Here is a 22,006-nt window from a genome sequence, read left to right as displayed (position 1 = left end):
ATTTACATCTTTTAACCAAAATAAGATCATACTCTACATAGTGTTCTGTGACCTGTTCTTTTCAGTCATCCATCTCTGCTTTCTCATTCTAGAACATGTTTACCTCAGATCATATTCAGACTTCCCCAATTGTCTCCACAGTTGTAGTTGGTGTATCCAAACTAGTATTCATTCTGTGACCTTACACTACAAATGGTCATGTCCCTCTAAGTCCCATAACTGTGTCTTAATCTAGCACTGTCCCTTTTTTGATGACATTGACTTGTTAAAGGGAGTTGGGGCAGTTGTCCTGTAGAATCCCATCTTCTGAGTGTGTCCACTCGCTTTTTCAAGGTGTTATTTAGTTTGTCCCTTTATTTCCTGAACTACCTATGATCTAGAAGTTATGTCTAACTAAAGGCTTCATGAATTTGAATAAAACATTTCTTGCTAGATGAGATACGTGCATAGATGCGACACGTGCTTCAAATCGCATCACAACAGAAAACAAGTAATATCTAGTTGACCTACCATTAATGATGCTAAAATAAATCACTTGGATTAATATGACAACCAATCCCCCAATTACATTTTCTCCTTTGTGACTAGTGAGTTATCTGTATGGTGTTCCTTTGGCATTGAATGAATGCCCAGTTCTCCATTGGCCGTTCACACAGGGGTTTTAACGTCTAGTGTTAATCCTTGCCTAAAGCAGCAATTTTATTAAGGTGTGTGAATTTTCTTTTCCAATTCTTTCATTTCTTCTGCATTTATCAATTGGTGTTTCCGTGTAAACTACAGCTTTCCCTCAACTTGAATTATTTAGTCATCCTTAAATATAGTTCTTACTGGAAGGGCAGGTTAAATTTTTTTTTTTCCATTTAGTTATCAACTTCAAAGTAAGGAGTTGGTTTAATAGATGGTGACGAATTAGGTTCTTTTTGATTTTTCCTTTTTCATATAATTATACACATGAATTGTTGTAGTGTGTTCAGTGCATTATAGTTATTCTTTTTGGTGTTCAAATTGTCACACCTGTGGCCAGTAGGAGGCCCTAGAAGTTTTGTTGTTGTTGCTAAAACTGATTTACCACATATTTTAGAAAACTGACTCCTGGGTATAATTTAATACCTTCCTTCTAAATCCACAGAGTTAGTTAATTCTTCATCAAACTCAGTTTTAAGCCGATGAGTGAGTAAAATGCTGTTTGAAGCATTTTCTCTACAGTTGTTCAAAAGGAGTAGGGAGACCTTTAAGCCAGTTTGTCATCAGAAGTTCCTGCTCCTGTAATTCTAACCACCTGCTCACTCCAAATCACAGCACAAGTATTAGCCAACCTGCCTAAAGCCTCATCTGCTAAGATTTCCTGCTAATAATTGTTTTTGTTTTTGTTTTACGTGTTTCCTTATTGACTCCTTGTTTTAGTTTTCATGAAGAAAACACTTCCAGGGGAAAAGTGCATCAGGAAAGAAGTAGGTTAGCATGGGTCTAGTCCAAACCAAACCCTATGGCTTGTTTGCTTTAAGTCTTATCAGGTTCTCAGTGACTTTACTAATTTAATTCAGAGTAGACCCCTGCCCCTTTCTAATCAATACTTTATCTAGATCTAGAGTGAAGTTAGATTTGCAGTCAGTTATTTCCTTTGCAATCATCAGATACATCTGCGTTCTGATACAGACTGCCTTCTGAAAGAGCATGTAGTTTATAGGACCTCAGCTTATACTAGAAACTTTTATAAAAGGGCTTGTATCATTTTGGCCAGTAAAGTAGAACTTAAGGATTTTAAACAATATTATAAAATATTTTATTGCGTACTCTTTAGCACCAGTCTTCAATAAATGCTTTACACACAGGAGATATTCAAGTCCTGGTTATTGATAGATTGAAAGCAGTATACAAAAAAAGTACTTGTCTGTAGCTTACAAATTTGTATTTAACTTTTCTGTCCTTTAATTTTTAACCTATTTTGAATAGAATTCTACCATGTACATAAAAAGCATTTAAGTCTTACTGAGGGGTAATATGTTTTTGTTTTGGCATGCCTCTGATATCATAAGAATGTATTTCAAAATGTATTCTATCTATATGTAAATATTTTGGAATGTTTTACTTAGAGTTATTTCATACGGTGGGAAATTTCCTGAATTCTTTTACTTACAATCAAGTTTTTTTTCTACCTCTCTCTTTCCGGACCTTAAAAGCTGCTAGTATATACCTTTCTATGTTTTTCAGCCCTGGTTCAAATTCAGATTCTTACTGCCCTATCCAAAAGGGCATAATCCACACTGATGGATATAGGGACTAGACTAGCCTTATTTTATGGAAATATGGGAAAGCCCTATTTCCAGGAAGGTCCCGTATAGTGATGTTGTCTTTCTCAAATCCTGTGCAACATGACCATGGTTGTTCTCTGTCTCATGACTGGATGGAATATGTTTGCAAACAGTTTTGAACCAGGGCCCGGGAAACTCCTCATTCAGGTCATAGACGCTGACTGTACCATACGGCAGCTGAGAGGTATCCCAATGCCAATCTCATCTGCAGTGGGACTCAGAGAAACAGTGAAGGGTATGAATCCTCTGCAGGCTCTGGGAGGAGCATTTTGTAGTTTTCAGGTAACATCTAAAATATCCATGTGGTTTGATCCTGTATCCTTACCTGGTTAACAGAGAAAGGAAGGTGCCTGCCTCCAAAGGTACATGTTGAGAAAATGAGACTGCCCTCCAGTGTGTGGAGAGGGTAGCAAACCCAGAGAATCTGCCCCAGAGTGGGTGGGTGTGTTGTCCTGTTTGGGGAGTGGGGGACGAGGGGGTACCCTTGTGTGGGGCTGAGGGAAGGAAGGGTATGTGGTGAAGACGACTTTATTATGTCTGCCCCTTTAATTCAAATTCTAAAATCAAACACAAGTTCCTTGGTATGAGCCTGTATGCTTTAGTGAGTGCAAAAATGCTGTTGGTCCTTTTTTTCAGCAATGCTTTTAGGATTCAGTGTGTAGATTCTTGATAACATGGATTGAGTGCTGATAAAAGTTGGTTTGAGGACTGATAAGTGTTATCTAATTCTCCAAACATATAGCTAACCAAAATGTGTGCAGTGGTTTTGAAACCCCTCAAATCCCAGCAGCAAAACGTTCAAAAGCCAGGACTGCACCAGGTAACCTGCTTGCTTACTGACTTGGATTTAAACAAGTTTGAGTATCTCAAAAACCCACTTTGCCTTTAAAAAAGGCTTACCAGGGTTTTCATTGTACTGGTGTATAGCATTTCAGCTTTATGTAACAGATGAACCTGAGCTTTGTGAAAATTAAATTTTATAAATCTAATCACATTTTTAAAATGTTTTTTAAAAGTTTTTTTTAAAGGATCACTACAGTATTTTTCTGAAGTCATAAACCCTTTGTATTGATTTATCAGCACGCTAATGTGTAAACATGTATGTCTGTACACACACATATACACGTGTTTATGCACACATACATATTTTAGGTGGAGGGAGTTACCAGTGAATGTGTATTTTTTCTTTTTAAATGGGGTACAAACATGCTAATCTAGATAGTGTTGATGCTATCTGCATACATATGCCTGGGTACAAACACCCAGATTTTTCAGATAATTCATTGTGCATTGATTTGATGTGTGGCCAGTTAGATTTTCATCATGAAACTGAGATGTCAAGATTATTCACAGCCTATGACATGTTAGGCCTGAGTGAGCACCACATAACCAACTTGAGTTGTCTCACGTTGGTGCATCTGATGTATGTGGCAATATGAACAAGTGGTAAGACTTGAAGGAGTGTGTTCTAAACGCTTACATTGATCAAAACAGCACAAAAACATACATCTTTAGTCATTCACTTATCAGCATAACCTGGAAATGGTTCGCTTTCATACCTCATGAAAGACTAGGGCAGGATTAGAAAAAAAATTTTCTCAAGTTCACAAAAATGAAAAGAGAAAAGAAAGCATGTTGGTTGGATTTTATGAGTGAACAGCTTTATTCTGCTTTAAAACTTTCATATTTTAAATATTTCAGTGCAACACAGCATTTTCTATGTTGTCAACTTTTTCTTTTGTGAGTTAAAATGTATCCATCTCTCACTATTTTGCATTACTTGTGAATACTGAACTACAATAAAAATATTCTTTACTGTGTTTGGGTCTCAGTGTTTGGCAGGGGCCTGGAAGGGGTAATTGTGGAAGAGGGGAGGGAATTTGGTGGTGGCTGTCCAAGAAATCATTTTAAAGAGCTTTGTTTAAGATTCTAATAAAAACTTTTATTTTAGAAATACCTCACTATAGACCAGAAGTCTAACGGGAGCTTTACTGAAATTTTAAACCATTAATTTATAAAATGAAAATAAGTACTTTTCTGTATAAAGCCAATTCCGGATTTTCTAAATGAGATTATTCTATGTGTATGTTTTTCTTTTTGCTTTACTACTTCGCTAGTCATTAAATCAACAGTTCTTCTTGATTAATTTGAAATCAACTCAAATGGCAAAGCAAAACACATTACATCAGATGCTTCCTACACTTTAAACATAGTTTAGCCAAAGCTGCTTTATTCAACGTTGTAGGAAAAAACCTGTCGAAACACATGTGATCATGTGCCTGGATGGGCCATTGTGATGAGGGCAGAAGAGCATAATGGATGGGGACATCGGCGATGGAGCTGTCAAACTTGGACTTGAATCCCAGCTCTGCTACAAGGAAACGAGGTAGGAAAATTCTGCATCTGTTAAATCCACGTCACTGGGCAGATGGGAAGATAAAATGAGATAATATATGTACAGCACTCAACCAGCATATGCCTAGAACATATGTGGTCAAAGCAAGCACTTCACAATTTGGAACCTTTAAAAATGGTAGCAAGTCAAAAAACAGCTTTTCTGCCTAACGGCATTAGATATCACCCTTTATTGTACCACAGAGAAACGACATCTGAAAAAAAAAGCATACAATTTTGAAAACCACTTATTTTGTGTGTGAAATGGTTATTAAGAAGTCTGTATAAGGTTAGGATTCCAATGAAAAGTGTTTTCACGAACACCTCCAGGGCTCAGTTGTATGTCATATAGCGCGGAGTAGCACTGAATTTGGCATAGGACTTGATGACCTTATTTACAGCTTCCAAGAAATCCTTCTCAGTAGCAATTTTTCGCCGTGCTCGGATGGCAAACATACCAGCTTCTGTGCAGACGCTTCTGATCTCAGCACCTTTCAAAGAAAAAGAAAATAACAGGCTTAATTAAAGCAGCCCAAATAGACAGACCAGCAAATAGAAGCAAGACCTTTCTACCTACCAGTGCTATTTGGACACAGTCGTGCTAACAATTCAAATCTGATATCTCTTTCAACACTCATTGAACGGGCATGAATCTTAAAAATGTGAGTCCGACCCTAAAAATAGGGGAATTGACAAATATTAAACTGGAAAACAGCACAGGAAGAAAAAATTTCAAGAATCCCTTTTTCTACCGTGAAATGATGTTCCCACCTCTAGATCAGGTAAGCTAAACTCAATCTTCCTGTCCAGTCTCCCGGGCCTCATCAGCGCGGGGTCCAGAGTGTCAGGTCTGTTTGTGGCCATCAGAACTTTAATGTTGCCTCGAGGATCAAACCCATCCAGCTGATTGATCAGTTCCAACATGGTCCTCTGCACTTCATTGTCACCCCCAGCACCATCATCAAAACGAGCCCCTGAGAAGACAGGAGGAAAGACACTCTTCACATCTACTCAGAGCAGCACTCTGCTCAGTAAATCTCAGTTCAGATCACACCCTCCAGCCCAAGGGAACCTCTCAGTTTTAAGCAAATCCTGTAAGAACAGCCTGATTTACACAAAACTAACGAGAAAAGGACTCATCACAGGTTGATTTAACATAGGTTCCTTTAAAGTATTTTTTTAAATCCTCTAAGGATTTTGGTTTAAGTCACTGAAGAACACCTCCATTCAACACAATATACACCTGGACTAGGCAAAAGAATACATGCAAAATTATCACTATAATGGTATTTGAGTATATGTAAGAAAACGCCATATACTCTTCTGAATTTCTCAAAACTTTCCTAAAACTATGGCTAAATCCATAATGCAGTAGAACTGTAACAGCTTTACTATCACACTGATTTGGATGTATTAGAACACTCTAGGTCAATGTCAATACTCCTCTTCATTTCAATCAAAATAGCACAAGAAGTGGCCTCCATATACACTTTTTCATTTTAAAATTGTATAAATACATACTGTTGTATTAATGCATTATGTACATTATAAAATAGAAAATTTAAAAATGAGATTAAAATTAGATATGAAGAAAAGTACCAGTATTTTCTTCCTTCACCCTAATACTGTTTTATACAAAATCCGTTTTGGAAGCCACAGTTTCAGAGCATCCTGACATCATAAGGCTTATTCCAATGATACTACAAAAATGACTTCAGGCTCACAACACGGCATCTACAGACTGTGGTCAAATTATGGCCCTTGAACACTACCTACAGAATGTCCAAAGCCCACAACATCCATCCAGTCTAAAAGCAAGACTGTAGCTGCAGTGTTACAGCATCCACTATATTTTTTAAGACTTTTTTTTGTCACTGAGTTCATTAAATAACAACTGTCTGGTATCTGCAGCTAATAGGAACTATTACTCTTATAGACTGTAACAATAGCCAAGGCCTATAGAACAGTATACAGTTTTCAGTCAATCACATTTATGACTGACTTCAAACCTCTCAAAAACCCATGAAATAAACAAGGCTGGAATTATCATTTCTTTTATAAGAGGAGCAAACTGGGGCTCAGAGGTAGTTAAAATAACTTGTCTAGATTGCACAGCTAATACTGTATTTCATCAAATCTATGAAGCCAATAATGTTATGTACACTTTATGAAAAACTACCACCAATTAAATTATGCCCCAGTGCTTTCTGATCCGATTAAGTGAAGCTGTATCCCAAGTTAGGAGTTGCTAAAGTGAAAATATGTGCCCTAGGAAAGAAACTGGGAAAGTTCAAAGATAAAGACTTTGAGAAATACCAATGCTATATAATGCTTCATCTTTCCTTTATGGTGTGGCCCTAAAGTTTATTAGATCCATGACTCTGATGTGCTAAAGCTCATAAAAGAGTTGGAATTTAAAATTCTGTACAAGATTAATGTATCAGGGGAACTTTACACATACTACTACAGAATTCTCATGAAACCTAGTTGTAAAGTTCTCTGAGATACCATTCATACCTCCAATAGCATCAATTTCATCAAAGAAGATAAGGCAGGCTTTCTTTGTTCTGGCCATTTCAAAGAGCTCTCTAACCATTCGAGCCCCCTGATGAAAAAAAGTGTTAATTCAGAGTTGGTTTTAAAATCTTTTAAAATATAATAAGTTATACTTCAAACTTTTTAATATTCCTAACAGTATTCTCAACCATTATTACCTAAAGCTTTTTCAGAAAGACTGAAGTTTGTTACCTATTCTGTCAAATTAATCTTATTAGCTTTAAAACAATATTAAGTAATTTCATGATCCTGTACCTATTAAATAGCCAATAACTTTAAGACCTGAAGAGGTCAAATTAACATGATTAAATAAAATAAAGGCACCATTTCAATCAGTAAAACTTGAGGAAATAAAAGCATTTGATCCATCACTTGGCAGTTCTGATCAATGAATCTGATTTGTAAGTTTTGATAACGGAATAAAAGTATCTCAACTCATTCAGATCCTTTTTCTAATTCTCACTATAAGTATACTAATCATTAATGTTTCAGATATAATATATTCAGCCCTAGACTTACTCTCTAATGAAAAAAACGTGTGTGTGTGTACATACATGTGTGTACATACACCCACGCACATACACATAGACAATCTGTTCTCTTTCTCAGAACATAAAACACTGCCCCTGAAGTGAATACACTTTAGAATGCATTCACTGGGCATTACTGGGTTATTGATCTTACAAACCAAATCTGTAGAAAATGTCACCCTTCTGAGTAGGGAGCATACTGATTAAAAATGTTCAGCAGTTTATTTCCAAATGACCGCACGGGAATGCTGGTGGCTTCTGGGCTTCTGACCTACTAATTACAATCCATCAATCAAAAAATTTCAGGTCTCAATTTCAATGTGGAATTCCCATTTTAATTTCATCTATGCTTTATAAATCTTTCATAGAGCTACATATTGATTATTATCCATTTACTTTACCTCACCGACGTACTTCTGTACAAGTTCAGATCCAATAACTCGAATGAAGCAAGCATCGGTCCTATTAGCAACTGCCCGAGCACAGAGTGTCTTGCCTGTACCCGGTGGACCAAAGAGCAGCACACCTTTAGGAGGCTCAATGCCAAGGTTAACAAACCTCTCTGGCTGTGATGGAGACATGATTTTTACACTTATCAATTCTCTATAATAAAAACAAGACTACTACTACATCAATATATTTAAACCAAAATTATTCAGTCCACAATTTATATACTTAATCTAAGTAAGAATTTTACTTATGAATAAGACATAAGATCTAAACTAGACTCATGAATACACAAGGCTGAATGGCTTTTAAAGGTATTTCCATTATCCTGGGTTAACAAAACATTTTTTTCCCTAATTTTAAAAAATTACAGTGTTTAAAGAACAAAAGTATTATCTCATATTTAGTATTCTAGTTTTTTCCATTATCCCCCCAGGCTTAATTTGATTCAATTAAAGCCCATTTCTTCTTGACAGCATTAAAACACATTGTTTCTTCTACAACAACCTATTCTAAAGGTTACGCCTCAACCTCGTCACTCTAAATAGCAGATTCTTCTTTTTTTGAATAGGCTTGATGACTCAATCCTTTTACTTTCTCTTCTGGAACTTACCAGTTCTCCACACCTTTACCCTCTACCCCATCAAAAATTTTCATTTAGGAAAACATAAAATTTTAAAACTAATATATAGGCATAAGTTCAGTGCACAGTACACAAAAGCTCACATCTTTGTACAAAGAAATTTAAAAGGCAACAGACTCAACCACTTACATGAAGTAGTGGGGTTTCAACTACTTCTCGAAGTTTCTCAATCTGTTCCTTACAGCCACCCACATCACTATACGTAACATCAGGTTTTTCCTCCACCTAAGAGAGGGATGAAAATGTACAACATAGAGCCACACGCTTTTGCATACTAATCCAATTGTTCTGTCCAGTAGAGCAGACCCAATACCCTAAAAGAAAAATCAGATTTATAGCAAGTAAGAATTTTAATAAAAATGGAATATACTGCCCAGTGTCCTAGACCCACTTGCTATATTACTTGTTATGACACTAAGTGAGAGACAAACTACTAAAATAAAGACCGATAAAGACTTTCTCATCTGAAAATTTGTTTTAAAAATTTTGGCAACTCTTCAATACATACCCACATATTAATATTTTATTAGTTAAAAAGTTTCAACGTTTTTATGAGATGGATGCAATTAGTCATGCCATTCCTTTTCCCTCTCATGGTTTCTTACCTGCATCATGGTAACTGTTGGGTCAATCTTAGGAGGCAGTGGAATGTGAATCTGATACTTATTTCTGTCCACACTAAGGAGGTAAAAAAGAGCCTCACCAATACATTCAAAAAATTTACTGAGTGAATTATCATGTGTTCTATATACATTATTTACATTAACTCACTTAATCCCCATAACCATCCTAGAACAAGTGCTTCCTCCACCTACACCATGTTACCTTAAATAGACTGGCAAACTCAACTCTACAATTCTGTACTTAGTTTGATCATGACATTTGAGGCCATAAAAGGCCAAGTGGGGGTGGGGAGGTCAGGAAACAGATGCAGCAGCAGCAAGGCTGTCCAACTGCAGCCCTCTCCCAGGTTACCCCGGTATTCCATGGCACCCAGTTCACCCATTCAAAAGCAAGCCAAGGGTGTGAATGTGACATGGCATCTTCAATGAAAGACGAGTATTTACTGCAAACAGAAATCTTACCCAACTCTCATCCCTTCTTCAATGTCAGTAGGTGCAACCTGATCACTGAGGTCCACCACAAACTTGGCAAACTGCTTCACATTGATAATGTACTTCGGGTCCTCCGAATCAGCATTGATTATCTTTGTGCACCTAACATGGCAAAAGGCTTGATTAGAGTAAGGAACCTGAACCACTAATAATGAATTCAAGTAACTAGATTCTCCCCTGGGCATGCAGTACACGAATAAGCAGGTGTAAACTAGAACTGCAGAAACTGGGCCACTGTTAAGGATCCTTCTCTACAGAATATGCTCAATCCCAAGGGTCTGCTCAACTTTAGCCAAGCCATAAAAATTTCAAAAGATACATTCCCCTGGAAAATTAAACCCAAATATTTCATCATTAAGAAGTTCTCTTTACCAAGGGGGAAAAGTGGCGGGGAGGCGGGATGGTGGTGTGATGAATTGGGAGATTGGGATTGACATATATACACTAATATGTATAAAATAGATAACTAATAAGAACCTGCTGTATAAAAAAACAAAAACAAATGCTCAACTACAAAAAAAAGTTCTTTCTTGATTTTCATAACTATATGGCTTTATTAGTAATACTCCTCTATATCTTCAGGTATTCTCCTTTTTATTTTTCCTATAAAAAGACAGTCATCTCGTCTTACGTCAAGTAATAAATATGTCCACTCTTTCCTATAAAAAGACAGTCATCTCGTCTTACGTCAAGTAATAAATATGTCCACTGTTTCCTGAGTTTATACTTCAAATCCATTATTACTGTTGCTGTTTTTAACTTAAATATATTCTTTTCCTGTGGGTTGTGGTGAAGGCGAATCTGAAACCCCACATACATCACAGTAGAAGGTAGTCTACTGCCTATTTTCTATACTATCTTCTTACAGAAGAAACCCAAAAACAAAAAACAGAACTCATATTGGAAAGAGCTTATATCATAAGCTGTAGCAACTAATACAGGGAAATACAAAATAGTCTCTGGCGTGTGCATATAGGTAGAGCTAAGAGTAAGGTAAAGAATTCTTTGTCCTTGCAGCATAAATTGTGGACAGGATTCCATTTTCTGTTATTGGAAAAGGTCTACCAGGGAAGTAGAATTTTATATATAGAAAGTATCTATCACTACTTTATCTGACAGACCCTGCCAACAGTGTTGCACAGATAGGGATTTTTTTAATTCTCAGCTGAAAAAGTATATATACAGGGACCTCAACTTGCAGAACTTTAAATAAGGACCTTTGAAAACCTGCTCATCCTTAAAAGCAAAGAGAACACTGGCAAAAACATTCAAAATCAACATTTTCAGAACTCAAACTATAGGTTTGTAACAATCCAAAGAATGTTTATTCAAAAAAAAAGAAAAGGGCTGAAGCCTGGTAAGAACACCGAGCATTTTGCGTTTAAATTCACCTTCATCCCATAGCCCTCTCCCCAGCTCTGCACAAGGCTTGAAAGCCAACTGCCTCACAGCTGTGGTAGATGTGAAAACAAGCAGCCTTCCTGGGGGAAGGCAGGGACAAAGAACTGGAGCTCCCCAAAAGCCCAACCCCAGAGAACTATTTGACCTGTCTGGCAGCTAGCTGAAAAGCTCCATTCTCAGGACTTGCTTTTATTTGACCGGACTCAGAGCTCACTGTCTACACAGCCCCTGCCCACAGGACATTTACTGGAAACAATCGGTGGCAATTGTTTAACATCAACTGTCTGAGGTGGCATTTACCAGTTGGGGCTAACAAGAGGCTGACCAAAAAACTTCAAAGAAAAAACAGCAAGGAACAGCAACAGTAACAAACCCTGGGGATAGGGGAAATCTGGGTTCCAGAGCTGACGTTATTTAAAATGTCCAGTTTCTATCAAAAAATTATGAGACACAAAAAGAAAGAAAATATGGCCCATACATAGGGAAAAAAGTCCATAGAAACTGTCCTTGAGAAAGCCTAGACATTGGTCTTACTAAACAGAAACTTTCATCAGTGTCATAAATATTTTTTTAAAAACCAAAGGGAACCATGTCTAAAGAATTAATGGGAGGTATGAGAACAATGTCTCACCAGAGAGTATCAACGAAGAGAGAAATTAGACTGGAATATAATTTGGCTATTAAAAAAAAAGATGTTCTGATACAAGCTACAACATGAATGAAGCTTAAAACACTACGCTAAGCTAAAGAAGCCAGAAAAAGGTCATGCCTTGTAATGATTACATTTATATGAAATGTCCAGGATAGGCAAATCCATAGAGACAGGAAGTAGATGAGTGGTTGCCAGGGGCCAGTGAGAGAGGGGAATAGGGACAGTTAATAGGTACGGGGTTTCTTTTGGCGGTGCTGAAAATATTCTGGAGAGTAAAAGTGTCAAGAAATGCTGGGGCAAGGGGTAGGGTGGTGGTAACTTCACTGAAAATGAGAGTGTGGAGGTGAGAGGGGAAGGGTGATTAAACATAAGTGAACCTGCCACTGACATTCCCTAGCCCTGTATCTCCACTGTTCTTCCAAAATATTGGAGATTGGAGACAACATGAGACTGAAGACAACTCCTCCGGGAAAAGTGACCATCCAAATGAAAGATCTAAAGACACTGACCCTGAAGGCTCCCCAACTAAACATTCAACTGTATAAGCTACAGTGAAGCCTGAGACAGACATGCCTCACTATTGAATCTAGAGCTTCTATTAGGTTTTTGGTCTCCCACTAAACAAAAGCACAAAGATTATCAGACATCTAACGTAAAAGACAGACACCAAGCAAGCAAAGAGGAAAAAAGCATCTTACAGGAAACAGAAACCTTCCAGTCATCCTTAACTTCCTTAGACATTGACAGCATATTATAACCATGATATGAGAACAGGACAACACAACATATACACTGAAAGAAAGAAAAGCTCTTGGAAATTAAAAACTTAAGTGAGAGGGAAAAAAATCAATACATAGACTCAAAGTTAAGAAAATCTAACAAAAAAGTAGAGCAAAAAGACAAAACGAGAAAAGCAGGAGAGAAAGATTAGCATTTCCAGGAGGTCCAATACTTCTGTAACACAAGTCCAGAACAGAGGACCAAGAAAATGGAAAGAAACTATTTACAAATAAATAGCTTCAAGAAAATGTGCACACTGAAGGACATGAGAGCGCAGCACCACTGCTGAAAACACACCAACACCAAGGCACGAAGCCATGGAATTTCAGAACACTGAGAACAAGGGAAGAGCCTACAACTTTCAGAGGAAGAAAAGGTCACATACATAGGACTGGGAATCAGAATGGCTTCAGACTAACACCACCGGGAGGCAGAGGACAATGTAACAATGCCTTCAAAATTCTGAAGGAGAAGAATTTTCTATCAGCCAAGATATTTCCAGACATATGTGGTCTCAAATGGTACCTCCCAAATGACCCTTTCAGGAAGCTACCAGAGAATACAGGCCACCTAATGAGGGTGTAAATAAATCAGAAAGAGAAACTCGTGAAACACGAGCAACAGGAGAGAGTCAAAGGGAACCTCCAGGGTAAGAAGTCACAGGATGCTTGTGATTCAGCAGGCGTTCAGGCAACCAGTCCAGACTGAAGCAGGTCAGAAAGTGCTGGGAAAGGCTTGCTCAGGAAGATGAACCTGAGAGAATACCTGATGCAGCTGATGCACCTGAGGTACACATGAGAAAACCTGACGGACCTAAGGCATCTGAAGAATAACTGAGATGATCGGGAAAAACCGGGGGGCGGGGGGTTGAGTTAGTAATATACATAGACAACAAGGCAAATGAAAAAACGAGACAGTTAGGGCAAGGAAAACAAAAAGTGGTAGAAGAAAGGAAAAGTAATCACAGTTTACTAATGGCTCTTTGTGAATAGGGTTTACTTAGCCATAATTATGAAAACACTAAATACGGATCTAACAAAATACATTACGAGGCCGTAAGGATGAGAAGGGCATGTCTTTGGGATGAAGGTAGAGGAAACAAAGCAAAACAAAATCCTCATCTTTCATGGTGGGAAAACCAATAAACACCACCTAAAACTAAAAAATCAAGAAGTGATCTACAATATACAAAACTTGACGCTATCCATTAGAAATAGAAAGGCAGAAACCAAAATAATCACCTAAAATTTTTGAAAATAGGTGTCTCTAGTAAAGAGGAATTAGGAAAAACTGTTGTTATAGAACTATTTAACTTTTTAAAACCATGATAAAACTAAAAAGCAAATAAATGAAAGCATGGAAAGACAGAAAAAGGAGGATAAGATGAAAGAAAAATAACCTGTAACTGTATTAAAGAGGCAAAATTAAAACTTTCAATAATTAGAATAAAACACAGGAGAACATGTTTATAATCTTGGACTGGGCTAGGCCTTTCTAAGCAACATTAAAACCCAAAAGGTATAATGAAAAAGCTAATATATCTTATTTACCTCCTAAAAAGTTAAAACAGTACAACAAAAAGTACCGAGAAGTTAAAAGTCAAGTGAGAGACTGAGAAAAAATATTTGTAACATATTTAAGAAAAGATTAATATGTACAATATATGAAGCATTCCTATAAATTAACAAGAAACAATCCAATGGAACAAAACATGAATGGTCAAAAAAATACAAATGTTTAATAAGTATAAGAAGTAGCTATCATACTAATCAGCACGACACAAATTAAAAGTGAATTGTTGTTTTTTTTAATTTTTTTGCCCAAATGGCAAAAGTTTAAAAATCAATAATCACATATCTTACATTGATCAGGCAAATACGCATTTCCCTCAAAACCTTTGGGTAAGAGTGTAGACTGGCCAAACCACTTTTATTCACACATTTTCAAAATGGTAAATGCCTCTGTCCCCATAATTCCACTTTTAGTAAGCTATACTATAGAAATGTATGCACATATGTAGAGAAATATTTAACATGCGTGTTCAGTCCAGCACTGTTATCATAACAGAAATTGCAAACAACCCACCACCTATAGAATATTATGTAATTTTTAAAAAACAAGAGAAACAAGAAATAAAAAAGGTACATCTGGGCTTCCCTGGTGGCGCAGTGGTTAAGAATCCGCCTGCCAATGCAGGGGACATGGGTTTAAGCCCTGGTCCGGGAAGATCCCACATGCTGAGGAGCAACTAAGCCCGTGTGCTACAACTACTGAACCTGCGCTCTAAAGCCCACGTGCCACAACTACTGAAGCCCATGTGCTGCAACTACTGAAGCCCGTGTGCCTAGAGCCCGTGCTCCGCAACAAGAGAAGCCACCGCAGTGAGAAGCCCGCACGCTGCATCGAAGAGTGGCTCCCACTCACCACAACTAGAGAAAGCCCGCGCACAGCAATGAAGACCCAGCGCAGCCAAAAAAAAAAAAAAGGTACATCTATAACAAAGACAATGAAAGATTTCTAAAATATGTAGTTATATCTAAAAAGAAAACAGGATGTTTCTTTGTATGTAAATATATACATGAAGACGCACTGGAGGATTAAGAGGACCAAATTATTTTCAGTAGTTAGATGGGAAGGAAGGTTTTCATATTTTGCTCTGTATCTTCCTGTATCATTTGAATCTTTTATATGATTACATCTTCACCTATTTCTTAAATAATTGTTTAAAGTATAAAGTTTTAACCCCAGATACTTTTGGAGAAAGCTGCATTTACTTGGAATATGGCATAAAAATTCTTTACGAACTATTACATTATACGCAAGGCTTGAAAAAGTACCTGAAAGTACAGATAAAAATAAATTTCCACAGAGCACTATGCGTACCTCGCGACCTGCAAAGGCTGTTCACTCTGGAGTGTTTGCTTATCAGCAGCCAAATCCCAGAGTGCTGGTGGGGCCAGGCCAGTGTCAGACTCTTTAATACCTACGTAAAGAAAGATTACAAAATTCACTGGACTGTAACGCAAGCTTTCTCACCCCAGCACCACTACCATTCTGGACTGAATAATTTGCTGTGGGGGGCATCCTGTGCATTCCATGATAGTTAGGAGCGTCCCCGGCCTCCAGCCTCTAGTCACTAGCACCACCTCCCCCTTAAGTTGGGAGAATCAAGAATGAGTTTAGATGCTGCCGAATGTCCTAGGGGGATGACCCCAGTTGAAAACCACAGCCCTAAAGTAGTCACAGGCCAAAAATGTGATGCGATGTCATATTTGACATTTTTTTGTGCAAGTCAAATACTATCAATATAAAACTTCACCACTCAAGTTCCCAAAAAGAAAAGTTTCCGACTACTAGGCCATAGCCCACTTACTTCAAGCAGTACCATGTGAGATCATATTTTTATTCAAGAAGAAATTCTGACTTGTTTATTATAGTCAACTGAACTTGGCTTTGACCAACAGAAACAATACTTGCTTAAAGGATGATGTTTCTTTATTGCTTAAGCATTAAACTTTCTTGTAAAAGGTAATGAAAAGAGATTATTAAATGAGATCCAATTTCTTAACAGATAGGAAGGATAATAATTTTTTTAAATCTGTGATTCATGGAAGAGTGACATTGGTATTTCAGCTCCTTTGATATAATCAAACCATTACCCATAAAGAGGGGAAACAGAAATAAAAAATATACATACCCGTGAGCTCATTAATTTTCTTGAGAAGTTGTTGAATGTCATCTTCAACCTGTTTGATTTGCCTAGAGTAAGTGCTCTGACCCTAGGAGATAAAGGTCAGTTTACCAACAATGTATTAAACTATAAACAAAAACTTTTAACAGTTACACTTGTAATAGCTATTATTGTCCTAAAGCTTGTGAAATGAGAGTAGAGAGAGGGAATCTATCATTTTCAGAACTATTCCTGAACCAATATATTCCCCTAAACAGGCAACACACCATTATGCAAGGTAACAAATGAAAATCATGCCTAAAATTATCTAAAATTCAAGTCCATTTCTATGCATTAAAACTTACCATTTCAGATCTAATTCATTTTCATACATTTTAAATATAGTAAATATTTCTAAATATAGTAAATTATTTCAAATATCTTTCAATACAGTACCACACTTTAATTACAAATAGTACAGAGATAATGTATAAGCTTAGACACACTGAGTATTTACTCTTTGATCTATTCTGAATAGAAACTGTAGGTAGATAACTTTTTATCAGTGAAGATTAAACAGCTGGACAGTCTCTTCCAACTATTCTGGAAGGCCAATACCAACAAGAGTCCTTATTTCAACACAAAACATCTATATTTTGTAGACATTGAAAGGACTTACATAAGTTTTCAGCAAGGCAATATCCCCTTCATCCAGAGCTAAAAGAAAAGAGATAATACATGAATTCAAACAAAAGAAACTAGAGCTTACAATTCTTTTCTGTTCAATTCAGATTGCATTGAGTGAGAAAAACTGTGAAAAGTTGAATGACATAAACACAACCATCAAATAGTTCCTGGACTCAAGGAACTTTTATCTAACTGGGTGAAGGCAGATTTTAAAAAGTACATAACATAGCTTCAAAGTGATATGACATAACAAGAACACGGAGCCCAAAGAACAGACTTTCAGATTCAAAACGACCTGAGCACTAGTCCCAGCAAGATCATGCATTTGCTAAGTAACCTTGGAAAAACCATTTAAGTTCTCTGAGCATCAGTCTTCTCACCTGGAAAAATGTTAGCCTCAGTGTTGCTCTAAAGATCAAGTAAGACCTGGATGAAGAAGCGCAGAAGAATGCTACACACATTAGTCATAACTGTATCCAAGGGATAAATTTGTTAATATATTTATAGAATTATAACTTACCCAGAGAAATACCCAGATGAAATGTTACATCTCTGTGACTAAATTTTACACTAGGTGACTGAGTACCTCTTTCAAGGGAAAAGAGTGAGATGAAAGTGGAGAGGAAATGCTCCTTCTCTGAGGGGGTGGGTGAATATTAAGAAGAAAGGGTGCTAGGAGAGGTTGAAGTTGTTTAGGAAGGAAAGACAACAAAAATCCACCATAAGAATGTTTTAAAATAGCCTATAAGGAACAAAAGAAAACAGCATAATGAGGCTTTTACAAAAGGGGCTACTGGGAAGAAATCATGAACGAACGTGCTGCGGGGAAAGGGTCAAGTGATATAGTCTCTAAGGAGAGTAACCCAGCAGTGTCTATAAAAATTACAACTTCAGGGCTTCCCTGGTGGCGCAGTGGTTGTGAGTCCGCCTGCCGATGCAGGGGACACGGGTTCGCGCCCCGGTCCGGAAGGATCCCGCATGCCGCGGAGCGGCTGGGCCCGTGGGCCGTGGCCGCTGAGCCTGCGCGTCCGGAGCCTGTGCTCCGCAACGGGAGAGGCCGCAGCGGTGAGAGGCCCGCGTACCGCAAAAAATAAAAATAAAAAAAAATTAAAAAATTAAAAAAATTACAACTTCATTTCTAAAATTTACCCTACGGCTTGTGTTTGTGCATGTAGTAAAGAGTTATATTAACAAGGTTATTCATTCGTATACAATGTCCACCAATAATGATTATTACTGAACACCCAATCATTTGGGATACTATACAGACCACACTGACTCTACATAATGATATGAACTTATTAAGATTTTTTAAAAAGCAAGATGTACAGCATGTTACATTTATGTAAAAAAAAAAAAGGAATATACAAACAAACTTGCTTGAATGTACACAGAAAATGCCTAGAAAGATGAGGCAAAACGGCAACATCAGTTGCCTCCGTGGATAAGAGGTGGCCGGGGTCAAGGATGAGACACTTTTCCATTTATCTTTTCCGCTTTCGTGTTTTGAATCATGTGAATGAATTATCTAGTCAAAGGAATGTTTTTTAAAAAAGAAAATTATGTCTCAGGATCCTGGCTGTACAGTGATAACAGCAAGCTGTCATTTGAGGGGGAGGAGGGACAGCAAAGAGGGTCCAGGCGACCAAGCACCACCACGCGGGGAACTTTTCAAGGCCTGCAAGGCCAAGCGGGGCGCGTGACTCCTTCAAGACCTGAGAGCTGAATGTGAATAAAAATTTCGATCAGCGGAAGATGAACACAGGACGCGGGGCTGGTAGAGGGGAGACGGAGAGGACAGGCCGGTCAACCCGTCTGCAGCACCAGACTCAAATCGCTAGCGGCACAAAAGCGACAGAGCGCCGAGCAGGAATCCACCGCCCCCCCATCCCGGACCCCGGGCCAAGACTGGTCCTGCCCCGGCCCGGAGCTCCTGCCTACGTCAACTGACCTCGGATGGGCTTGTCGTCTTTCTCATCTTCTTTGGTTTTCCGCTGATCTGCACCGAGGTAATCCGGCATTTTAGGAGATCCAAGGACTTCAGCTTGCTCGGTGATTACACAGCACCTTCCTCGCTTCCGGTGGCGCCCCCGCCTTTCCCTTCCTCACCGGAAGTAAAGCCGGCTCCGCGGGCCCTTTTGCCCCAGAAACGGGCGGAAGAACGCCACGGAGGACAGGCGCTGTGGCGGGAGAGCAGCGAAGGGGAGTGAGAAGGTTTCGCTGTTAGGAGGGAACGTCGCTCTCCCTTAGCCCCTCACCGTGGCAAGTTCCCAGAGCAACAGATTGCGAGATCAACTCAGGCTCAGGTCGCTGAGTTTAAATCCTGCTTTAGTCATTTAAACTCTGTACTCTTGGGTAACTAACTTCTTTAATCCCTGTGCTTTAATTTTCCCCTTGACCTCACAGCATTGTGGATGCGTTAAATAACAATGTTTGTAAAGTACCTGGCTTATTCGATACGCAATGAGTAGTGACTAGATTTATACATAGAGTGAAGGTAAATAGAAGTTGTTCACTAATTTGACACTAACAAGGGATGAGGAGGTAAATGGTTTCCACGTTTGACCCTGCTGCCAAAGAGTAGTACCATCTTCAAATACAGGAGAGCCAGAGAAGAGAGCAGGTTTTGAAAGAAATGAATTCGGGAGATGAGGAATGGAAGAGAGCAGTTAGACAATTGTAGAAGTTAGAAATGAAAGAAAAAAAAAAGCCTGACGTTTCTGTACCCAGTCAGCAGTGAAAAGGCAACCTACAGAATGAGAATAAATATTTGTAAGTCATATATCTGATAAGGCGCTAATATGCAGAATATATAAAAACTAAAACGGGAATTCCCTGGCGGTCCAGAGGTTAGAACTCAGAGCTTTCACTGCAGGGGCCCAGGTTCAATCCCTGGATGGGGAGCTAAGATCCCACAAGCCTGTGAAGCCACCAAGAAAGAAAGAACTACAACTCAATAACAAAATACAACCCAATTTTTTAACTGGACAATGTACTTGAATGGACATCTCTCCCAAGAAGTTATACAAATGGTCAAGAAGCACATGGAAAGACGCTCAGCTTCACTAGGCCCTGGGGAAATGCACATCAAAACCATGAAATACCACCTCATACTTGTTAGAATGGCTATTATCAAAAAAAAAAAAAAGCGTTGGTGAGGATGTGGAGAAAATGGAAACCTTGTGCACTGCTGGTGGAAATGTAAAACGGTGCAACCACTGTGGAAAACAGTATGGCAGTACCTCAAAAAATTAAAAATAGAATTATCAAATAACCCAGCAATTCCAGTTCTGGGTATATACACACAAGAATTGAAAGCAGGGTCTCAAAGAGAAATTTGTACCTCCATGTTCATAGCAACATTATTCACTATAGCCAAAAGGTAGAAGCAACCCAGTCAACAGATGAATGGATAAATAAAATGTACATATAATGGAATATTATTCAGCCTTAAAAAGAAGAATTCTGGCACACACTGCAATTGTGAGGACATTATGCTAAGGGAATAAGTCAGTGACAAGAAGACAAATAGTGTATGATTCCACTTATATGAGGTACCTATAGTAGTCAAATTCACAGAGATAGAAAGTTGAATGATGGTTGCTAGGGACTGAGGGGCCTTGGAAATTGGGAGTTGTTTAACGCATATAAGAGTTTCAGTTCTGCAAGATGAAAAGAGTTCTGGATATTGGTTGCACAACAGAGTGAATGTACTTAGCACCACTGAACTGCACAGTTTCAAGTGGTTACGATGAGAATTTTATGAGTATTTTACCACAATTAAAAAAAAATAACCTTCATGCTCTTAGAGGTTATGGTGAGAATAATTGGGGTAGGTGTGAGAAAAAATTATTAAGAAAGTGGAGTCAGGTTACCTTGACCCTTAGAGCTTGTTTTAACAGTGGCTACAGGTCAGGAAGAGTTTTAGGGTGAGATAATTAGTTTAGTTTTTGAAATGTCAGTTTTGAAGTAACAATTTTGTCATGCGGCAGATACACAGGCCAATTCAATGTATTTAACAGTGAAAATGTAATTCCTAGATAATAATTTACTAATTTCTGGGTCTCTTTGCAGAAGAGTGGCACATCAATTCTTCTCTTTTGCACAACCTATTCCAGATAACTGTGTGTGGGGTGGAGGATGGGAGGTGGAGTCTGTGAATTTCCTCCCACTGATTTCTTTTTGCTAATTCTTGCATTTGACCTCAGTCCTAGAAGGAATCATACTGGAGAAGTATAATTGATTTTATTAAACAATTAAACATTAAACAATAGAGTCCTGTAATTGGGAATATCTTGAAAGAAAACTTCATGCTACTAGAGCAGGGTAAAATGATTGCTGGCCTTGGATTAGAATCTAATACTACAGAGGAGTTTCTTCTGCAAATGATATGGGTATTAAATGCGATAGCCCAGGTAAATTAGTAATAGCACAAACGTTAGCTCCTATTATTATTTAGGTAAACACAAACGCGTTACAGGTTTATGTACAGAATTCTCTATGAATGTATAGACTGTTATTGTCAATACTAATTTATACACATCTCACTTTCTATTTATACAAGTACAGCTACTACTAAAATCAACGGTTCAGTTCAAACTAATAAAGTAGTAGTTAACTTAAAAAGGAAAAGAAGTGCCTTCCTGGTGGCGCAGTGGTTGAGAGTCCGCCTGCCGATGCAGGGGACACGGGTTCGTGCCCCGGTCCGGAAAGATCCCACATTCCGCGGAGCGGCTGGGCCCGTGAGCCATGGCCGCTGAGCCTGCGCGTCCGGAGCCTGTGCTCCGCAACGGGAGAGGCCACAGCAGTGAGAGGCCCG

General features: G+C 38.3%; 1 protein-coding gene across 1 annotated transcript in view; it reads right to left on the bottom strand.

Moving 5' to 3' along the window:
- Nucleotides 1-4,880: 4,880 nt before the first annotated feature.
- PSMC2 (proteasome 26S subunit, ATPase 2) overlaps nt 4,881-22,006 on the bottom strand; it is a 17,759-nt gene continuing 633 nt past the window's right edge. Inside the window, 14 exon segments of the mRNA XM_007467052.1 lie at nt 4,881-5,197; nt 5,284-5,380; nt 5,478-5,680; nt 7,224-7,311; nt 8,194-8,358; nt 9,012-9,107; nt 9,488-9,560; nt 9,968-10,099; nt 15,714-15,813; nt 16,528-16,609; nt 17,180-17,217; nt 19,139-19,235; nt 19,237-19,278; nt 19,280-19,322. Coding sequence (XP_007467114.1) covers nt 5,040-5,197; nt 5,284-5,380; nt 5,478-5,680; nt 7,224-7,311; nt 8,194-8,358; nt 9,012-9,107; nt 9,488-9,560; nt 9,968-10,099; nt 15,714-15,813; nt 16,528-16,609; nt 17,180-17,217; nt 19,139-19,235; nt 19,237-19,278; nt 19,280-19,322 — 1,414 coding nt within the window. The 3' untranslated portion in view covers nt 4,881-5,039.

The sequence above is a fragment of the Lipotes vexillifer genome, unplaced genomic scaffold, assembly GCF_000442215.2.
Source record: "Lipotes vexillifer unplaced genomic scaffold, Lipotes_vexillifer_v1.1 scaffold450, whole genome shotgun sequence".
NCBI classification, from domain to species: domain Eukaryota; kingdom Metazoa; phylum Chordata; class Mammalia; order Artiodactyla; family Lipotidae; genus Lipotes; species Lipotes vexillifer.
The sequence above is the reverse complement of the archived record's forward strand: the minus strand, read 5'-3'. Positions and strand labels throughout refer to the sequence as shown.